At 35.8% G+C, this 10,000-nt stretch overlaps 1 protein-coding gene across 28 annotated transcripts in view; it reads left to right on the plus strand.

Annotated features, from left to right (window-relative positions):
- LOC106874353 (uncharacterized) overlaps positions 1-10,000 on the plus strand; it is a 98,866-nt gene that overhangs the window by 39,167 nt on the left and 49,699 nt on the right. For 12 of the 28 annotated variants that reach the window (XM_089338574.1, XM_089338575.1, XM_089338578.1 and 9 more), the window contains one exon: positions 9,878-10,000. This exon is cut by the window's right edge and continues 1,416 nt beyond it. In XM_089338574.1, coding sequence (XP_089194700.1) covers positions 9,878-10,000 — 123 coding nt within the window. Of the gene's footprint in view, positions 1-2,568; positions 2,740-9,849 lie in introns of those variants that run through there. The other 16 variants (XM_089338585.1, XM_089338586.1, XM_089338590.1 and 13 more) reach the window with 3 other exon arrangements.

The following is a 10,000-nucleotide window of genomic DNA, read 5'->3' on the forward strand; positions in this document are numbered from 1 at the left end:
TACAATACCAGTTATATACTGTGGTTATTTGAACATATTTATCAAACCCGTTGCCTTTTTGATATAGGAAAATACGATTTTAAAAACAAAGCCTTTGTTTCCTCCTCCTCCTCCTCCTCACTTTCTTCTTCCTCCTCCTCCTCCTCCTCCTCCTCCTCTTTATTCTCCTCCTCTCTGTGCTCAATCACTGTGTTCTCGGTTGTCTAGGTTTCCTTTTAAATCGATGCAGCTACTTTTTCTATCATTCCTTTAGGAAAGGAATACAGACCACACTCTTCATAGCAACAACACAAAGACTTCCTATCTACATCAACAACTTCTGTATTTCCATCTGCTCTCTCTCGCTCTCTCTCTTTCTCTCTTTGTAATTTCCAAGAAACGACCCGGTTTCGAGGTTTTAAGGAGTCAAATTTAATTCTCTAAACCGTAAACGCTCTAAGCTTTCGTTTCATCTCTAAACAAACAATTCTAAGAAATTAATCCTTATTGGGCAAATCCTAATCTCATTTTATTCCGTTGATCTACCCATCAACCCCAAATCTCATAAAGGACAACGTTCTTGTTATCTCAAAGTACATCAAAGTACGTGGACGTAAGCAGAAATATTGTACACGGAGACGCCACAACTGATACGAAGCAAAAACCATGCGTGCAGTCGATTCAATTAACGTTTAGTCATTAAGTAAACGGATTGTAGCCATACTGTAGCACCACCTTCAATTGTAATGGTGCCTTGTGTTTACTGTTTTATGGATGAAAGACACTAGAGCTGCTGCCCCCAATTGCATTTCCTGTTACAATAGAGGTTCAGCTAATACCGTACACAGTTGAAGGTTCAATTGCTGCTCGACCCTAAACTTATCACAATTACAGATACATAATCTTCCCTAAGTATTTGTTATCTAAATCTCAGCCCTTTTTTTAAAAAAAAAAGCTTTTATGATAAAATATTTATTCATGCTTCATACGTTTTGGCAGATTCGAACGCGAATATGCAGAACACTGTTCCATACCCGCTCTATCAATTCTTATGGTACAATAACTTACTTGAGAAGTTTTAGTAATTACATGGTTATTGTCAGAATTTGGGCCCAAACGTCAATTGTTTAAAGTTTGTTTCTTTTGTTATATTGGGCCAACATTATATGAACTTCTGCCCCATCATCGATGCCTCAGAAGTTAATGCCGTCAAACAGACAGACATAGACAGGCAGGCATGGTGTTATGTTTGCACATAACTAGATTCAATATTTTAAAACTCAGAAATTATACTCAAACGTCAGATTCAAAACTGTCAACACTTCACGTTTTATAACTACGAAATCTCCTTCTAGCTCACATTCCACAGTCTTAAAAATGGAAGGTACTCTAGATAATGTTGCCTAGAATAAAGAAAGGATGGTCAAGGTCGGAACGTATTTCATTACAACCCCATTAATTGAGGGCCACCGTGGGTATAAACACCAACGTAACATTCCTTATCTGTTTTGAAACACTCAAATGGCAAATGCAGTCGGCCCACACTGAACCTCGATTCAGGCTTTTAAACATCTCCACCACCCAGAAATTAAACCTGAAATCCCTCAACCTATAAACCCATCCCAATGATATTCTACCCGTTACTCAAATCACCATTCATATCGCCAACTACTTTCATATCGATTCAGCTTTGATTTCAGTTTGATTCTTCGAGTTTTTCTGTTGCGATTGATGTGTATTTCTCTGTGTGTATGGACTTGTGTGTATGTAGGGGGGGTGAGAGAGAGAGAGAGAGATAGTATCTATTTGTGTGTATGTGTGTTGTTGTATTCATCTTCTCCGTCTTGTTGTTTGAAGTCATATACCTACACAATATATATGTGTGTGTGTGTGTGTATATAATGTGTGAGTGTGTGTGTGCGTGTGTGTGTGTGCGTGTGTGTACATATATATGTGTGTGTGTGCGTGTGTGTACATATATATATGTGTGTGTGTGTGTATATGATTGACCGTTGACTGAACACTATTCAATTTTTTTTCTCCGTGTTTTTCTCCTTGTCTCCGTATTCTTTCTGTTGAAGAGCGTAGCTCGAAACGTCAAAGACTTTCCGTATTCCCGAGCGTCATACTAATATATACTTTTGTTATTTACACCACCTGTCCTCGTCTGTTGTTATTATTTGTATATTCTCCCATATATATATGTGTGTGTGTGTGTGTGTGTGTATGTATGTGTATGTATGGCAGGTTGGACATTAAGAAAACTTTATTATCGATATTTATAATATATTTCAGCGAAAACATAAAAAGAAACTAGTTAACAATCCCAGTTGTGAAGTAGATTGTTTGACAGGACGGTAGCTTGATATCAAGACAACGTTAGTTTTCATTGTAACTGTAGCCACAGCTGGTGGTAGATAGAAACAGATGTGGTAGATATTGTTAATGATATACGTTAGTCTAAGTATACATTCATAATTACACACACTCACACACTCACACATACACGCATTATATATATATATATATATATATATATATATATATATATATATATATATATATATATATATAAGTATAGGCCCTGGCAGACTCTCTTGTTATTTTGCGTTGGAGACACATAGAATTGATTTGCTTCTGGTTAATCTGAAAATGGCAAAATGAAAAAACACCCAGAAAAATTTGCAACACATCGATCTCTGCCTGTGGTTTGTCAAATGTGACTGTCGGAATACCAGCAGAGCGAAATGTCGCCTTTCTGTAAGTAAATTAATCTCCCACTGCTGCGGCTTGTATTGTTTAGTCGTTCATATTTTGTATATTCGACACAGTGCAATGCATAGAAATAAATAATTTATAAATAACATAATGTCATAATGTGATAGAAGTAATGTAACTCTGAACAGACAAAAGAAGAAATAAAACATTTGGCTATTAATCACTTATTCAGCAGATTGGCGCAGTGGAAGCGTGGTGGGGCCGATAGCTAAGAGGAGGTCCGTAGATCAAACTTCTTCACGTGTCTGTCGTAGTCGGTAACATATTCAAAGTTTCTAATACAAACATTTATTAAATCGCCGGCGATATATCGTTCTCTGTTTGTCCTTACCAAAGACGACCACTTACCGTTTGTTCTCCAGTTTGTGATATCACTAACTCGTTCGACTGGAAACAAAGAATATGTCACTTGACTGTGCTGGGGATTGATCTCATGCCCACTCGCTCTTCTGCTTCATTTGATCAATGTTTATATCCACTGTCCCGTTGTCATGTGGTACAAATACTTAATAATAATTCGGATTAACGCTCCACTTGTAATAACCAAGATGGGAGCGCTATTCTGAACGAATTAGTGTAGAAGTATTGATACACACACACATAAATGTATACACACACACATAAATATATATATATATATATATATATATATACATATATATGTATATATATATATATAAATAGATAGATAGATAGATACATAGACTTTTCTTCCATAGGACCTCAATTCTTGATGAAAGGTAGGAGTGCCATGGTGACTCATGTCATGTCTAGGGTATTCCTTACGTAAAGCTAGCAGGGCCCAACCCCCGCCAGGGATTATAAGCACATCTAACTACTTCCCAAAAGAAATGGAGAGAAATAATGTGGCCCAGTAGAGGACTGGTACTTCATTTAACGATCTCCCCACCCCCGAAAAGATGAAACACAAATTTAGCCTCAACGGGATTTAAATTCAGAGCAAAAAGAGCCGGAATGAACATCGAAAGATATTTTGTTCGTCGCGCTAACGACTCCGCCAACACACCGCATTACATATATATATATATATATATATATATATATATATATATATGTGTGTGTGTGTGTGTGTGTGTGTGTGTGTGTGCGTGTGTGTACAGAGAGAGAGAGAGAGAGAGAGAGAGAACAAAGAAAGGGAGAAAGAGGGAGACAGAAAGGCATACATATTGACTATTAACTTGTAACTTTGGCAAAAAGCCACAAATTTAGAAAGAATTTTGTATTCCTTTTGGAAAAACCGGAAGGAAAAGTTTATCACGCTCGGTTTGGAACTGAGAATGTAAAATGGCAAACTGTAAATACCACGTGACACTTAATTATGCATTTTGGGATAATAAGACAACATATGATATAATTTATTACGTGGTTTGATACGAACCTACGAGTAAAGTATGCATAGATTCATATTATGTAGTATCTATGTTTGACAACGGGACTGCAGCCACCAGAGAAAAAAAAACTGGAGTTTCCATGTCATATTACTAATCGCTTTGTTTGATACGAAAAATATTTTTGATACGAAATTACGAGTGAAATACGTCGAGATTCAAATAATGAAATATTTGTATTTGACTTTAACGTACCTAACCAACGGGAAAAGAAGGTGGGGGTGGAGAAGGATGCTTATGGTGCTTATGTTGCAAAAATAGTATTATCATTAGAACGTCGAAAAATGTCTCGTGATATTGTGCAAGTTGTGTACGTTCTGGGTTCAAATCCTGACGATGTCAACTTTATTTTTCATTCCTCTGAGATCGATAATATAAAGGACCAATCAAGTACGAGATGAATCGATTTAATCAAGTGATCTACTTTCCTCGCATTTCTGGCCTTACACCTATCTTAGAAAATATTCTTTAAGCCGTTCGGTAAGTGATAGATTAGCAGTGGTTAGAGCGTCGTAAACAATACCTAGCTTCATGAATTTCGGTTCTTTACGTTCTGAGTTACAATCCCGCTTACTTTGCATCCCACTGGGTTCAAGTTACGGGTCAAATACTGGGGTCGATTAAATCGTCTCATATCCACCACCACCCACCCCCGCCACCATATTTATGTCTTTCTTCAAATTTATATTATTATTATTATTATTATTATTATTATTGTTGTTGTTGAAGTTTAGAAAATATATTTATAACGAAAGTCAAAATCCGATATCACTTTTATATTATCTTAGTGAAATGACTTCCTCAGACCCTCTTTACTATTCTACCTCTTACCCCTCCGCCTTCTCCTCCTCCTCCTCCTCCTCCTCCTTCTTCTTCTTCTTCTTCTTCTCTCTTTGATGCTATCTAATACTCACCTACTTACCAACCCAACCATATCCATACCTACCCACCTACCCACCAACCTACCTACCCACCTACCTACCCACCTACCTACCTACCTACCTACCCACCTACCCACCAACCTACCTACCCACCTACCTACCCACCTACCTACCCACCTACCTACCTACCTACCTACCTACCCACCTACCAACCGACTTACCTACCCACCTACCCACCAACCTACCTACCCACCTACCTACCCACCTACCCACCTACCTACCCACCTACCTACCTACCTACCTACCTACCTACCTACCTACCTACCCACCAACCTATCTACAAATACTGTGGAGGTCGACTTGTGACTGATTAAGATCCCTTCTTAACCTCAGTAAGTTCGTGAAAATATCCCTTGAGTCCAAGAAGTTCCTGTGCAGGAATCTGTTCTCAGTGCATAAAGCGTTGCCCATCACAGAACCCACTTTTCAACACAATTCGTCGCGAAACCAGTGACACAACAGAGGTCAAGATGACCAGAGACCAAATGCAAAAGTTTAGCTTTTCCTTAAAAGAAATTCTAACGAGAACTAACAGTTCCTCTACTCTTGGTGCTTTACCTGCTAGTAAACGCATAGCTGGGACCCTATTAGGGGCTACAGCTCCGGGTCAGAGTAAATATGGGGACACCAGCAGCTAAGAAGTGGTTCAACACTCTTCAAGATCCAGGAACACACGTGCGTAGGGCCACACGACCAAGTGCAGTTTCAAGTCATACACAGGACATGCAAACACACACACACACACACACACACACACACACACACACACACACACACACACACACACACACACACAATCAATATATGCATTACCATGATAATAATTATTATAAGTTTAAATCTAATATATATATGCATACATATACGTATAAACAGACACGTATATATACATCTATCTATCTATCTATCTATCTATCTATCTATCTATCTATCTCTCGCTCTGTCTCTCTCTCTCTCTCTCTCTCTCTCTCTCTCTCTCTCTCTCTCTCTCTCTCTCTCTCTATATATATATATATATATATATATATATATATATATATACATATGCACATATACTCCTATCCACATATATACACATGTACTCATATCAACTAGGGAGTACAAACACTTTTGTGTTCATTTTGAAATTCATTTGTTCGCAAAGATCAACCTATGTATATACATATATATATATATACATGCATACACACACGCGCACACAGACACACACACATTTATATTTATATAGACTCGTTTTTATATACACTTCTTTTATCCTTGTTTTCATAGTTTGCAGCAAAATATATGTTTCTGCAGGATGTTTGTTTCCATAGTAATGATTCATTTGAGTAGTAGTTGTAGTAGTAGTAGTAGTTGTAGTAGTAGTAGTAGTAGTAGTAGTAGTAGTAGTAGTAGTAGTAGTAGTAGTAGTTGTTGTAAGTTTTGTCGCTGGAACTCAATTTTGTAGATCACACATTTCTTATTTGATATACTATCGCTATATATATACCAATATATATACCAATATATATGCGTGTGCGTGTGCGTGTGCGTGTGCGTGTGCGTGTGCGTGTATACATGCATGAAGAGACGTATGTAGGAACGTCAGCTTCCTGCATTTGATGACATATAAGATGCACGCCACAAGAAAGAAAAGAAGGGCTTCAAAATCCCCCAATGTCCTATACACAGAATTGGACCTCCCACAAGCAATGAATGCTGTAAAAAGTTTGTGCATCTCTGTTAGAATCCATAAATGTTTATACGGCGTCAAGGGGGATAACTCTAAATAACTATTCAAAGAGATTAGAGTGGTTTCCCTTGACAGTATAATTTGTTTAATTCTTAGGCGATCTTATAGAATCGAAATGCAATTTTTACTTTTATAAATAGTTGATACCTCTGTGTGTTTGTGCGTATGTGTGTGAGTCTGTGTGTGTGTGTGCGCGTGCGTGCGAGCGTGCGTGCGTGCGTGCGAGCGTGTCTGTATGTCTGTGTGTACACACGCGCGCACACACACACACATACAGAGTTCTTTTTAATCCAAGTCTTGTTGCGAAAGACGGTGTATTCCATTCTTTTCGAACGGACGGAATGTTGTACGGATTCTACGCGGCGAGTTAAGAGGATTACCTTAGCACCGCCGTGACTCTGCGCTTCATTTCTTTATGCAGCACCACACGGCCAAGTGTCATCCGCTTTAGCAGTGCGTTGACTGATAAGGAAAAATGGGACAAATCTTTAGAAGAAATGTCCGGGCGTACATACATACATATATACATACATACATACATACATATATATATATATATATATATATATATATATATATATATATGTATTCATATATATATATATATATATATATATATATATATATATATATATATATATTTATATATATATACATACATCTATAAATTTTTTATATATATTTTTTATATACATCTATACATATATGCATAAATATATACATAATACATATACGTATACATACATATACACACATACATACATATGATAGATATATCTATCTATATATATACATATATATATTATGTATATATATAATAATACACCTTATACGTCAACGTCAATACACGTATATACACTCTCATACTGATACATGCATATATGCATGTATATTCACACACACAAACATATATATATATATATATGCAATTGTATGAATGTATATGTATATATACATATATGCAGATATGTACATATATATATATATATATATATATATATATACACACACACACACATATATGTACGTACATAAGTATACGCGCACACACAAATACTAACGCACTCACACACATACACACAAACAAACAAGCACACCCATCTCAAACATCTGATGTTTTTGGAACAATGAGTGTTCATAGAATTGCTGTCAACGGAGTTCCAGTTGACGTACCCCTCTCCCGCCTTAGACATTCTGTGATTGACACGTTGGAAACCTGTTACCAACGACGCTATTCTTCACTTGCTCCCTGTATAATAAACATAATCTTTAGAACGCTATACATCTCCTCTCGTTCCTCCTTGAAAAAATTCTTTTTTTCTTTTTATTATTTAATGCATATTTTTTGTTTCTTTTATTTATTTTCTTTTTGTGGCTATTTTGAATTTATTTTCTTTTTATTTCTTTTTACATCATTTTTGCTGTTTTTTTCTCAGCACCTGTAGATGGAATTGGCCAATCTTTTCTTGCTTCCTCTTACACTTTAGTTGGTATTGTTCTTTATGCCATCACCACCACCGCCACCACTACCTAAACCACCACCACCACCACCACTGCCACCTAAATTACAAACACCACCACCATCACCACCACCATTGTAACCGCCACCACAGCAGAGTTACTACCACAATTTCCAACACTTCCACCACCACCACCATCACTGCTATAATAATAATAATCATTATTATTAATAATAATAATTAGTATTATTAATAATAATAATTATTATTGTTATTATTACTTTTCTTATTGCTCTTACCATCGCAATTTCTACTCCACCATTTATTATTATTATTACTACTGCTACTACTACTACGGCCACTACTACTACTATCACCATTAAAGTTGGCACTTCTTTTTCTCTAAGGGAAATTTTGCATTAGAAACAATAATTTGTTGCTAATTTCTTTCTTTCTTTCTTCCTACTTTTTTCAAATTTTTTATAGCATCATTTCCAATATTACCAACGTTTTATATAAACAGGCACAGGTATAGACATACATACATATACATATAGATATGTGTGTAGGTATGTATACATATACGTATATATACATATATATATGTTTATACAAATATATATGCGCACACCGACATACATATATACATGCATAAATACATACACACAGACACACACATACGCACACACACACACACACTCACACACGCTCACACAAACACATACATACACACACACACACAAACATATGTATGTATGTATACGTACATACATATATTCATACTGTCAAACATATTTATGCATAATTGCATAATTTGAAAATCCTGTTTTGGCGAAACTTTGAATCTTTTGCCAACCGTCTTTTGTAAATATTTGTATCGTGTCGTTCGTTCAGTTAATGTTTATTGATTGTAAACACTGAAGAACACTTCTATTAGACAAACAGACACGCGCACACACACACACACACACACAAGCGTACGTGCGTTTATTTATCTCAGGCATTCACACAATTACACAAACATATTTGTCAAGGAATATATATACGTATATATGTATATATATATATATATATATATATATATATATATATATATATATATATATATATATATATATATACACATATATGTATAATATGCATGTATGTATGTATATATATAATATGTTTGTATACATAAATATATATATATATGTTCATATTTATACATTATATATATATATATATATATATATATGTTCATAATTATACATTATATATATATATATATATATATATATATATATATAGCAACTGAATCATTGAATTTTTTTTTATTACTTTTACTGGTCTGGTTTTCTCATACCGTATTCAATATCACATAATATCTCGTATTATTGAATACGAGATATTCAATGATCGATATTCGATATTCTGTATTTCCTCTGCATTGAAGACGCTCTGCTCATAATTATCCCCCATTGCATACTTTCTCTTTTTGTACTTCTTGTTTTTGTTTTTTTTTTAAATATCGCTTACTTTAATATGCCACTTAATTTCGTGTCTGCTAGCCTAATACACCCGCCTGTTCATACACAGCACCCTGAAGAGTTCGACCCCAAGACGTCTTTCTCATCGCCGTCCAGCCGAAGCAGTATGTCTAGAAGGCACCCCAGGCACCACCAGCACACATCCTATCGAAGCTCTTCTAACACTGAGCCG

This window comes from Octopus bimaculoides, chromosome 20 (genome assembly GCF_046866305.1).
Source record: "Octopus bimaculoides isolate indiv1 chromosome 20, ASM4686630v1, whole genome shotgun sequence".
In the NCBI taxonomy this organism is placed as follows: domain Eukaryota; kingdom Metazoa; phylum Mollusca; class Cephalopoda; order Octopoda; family Octopodidae; genus Octopus; species Octopus bimaculoides.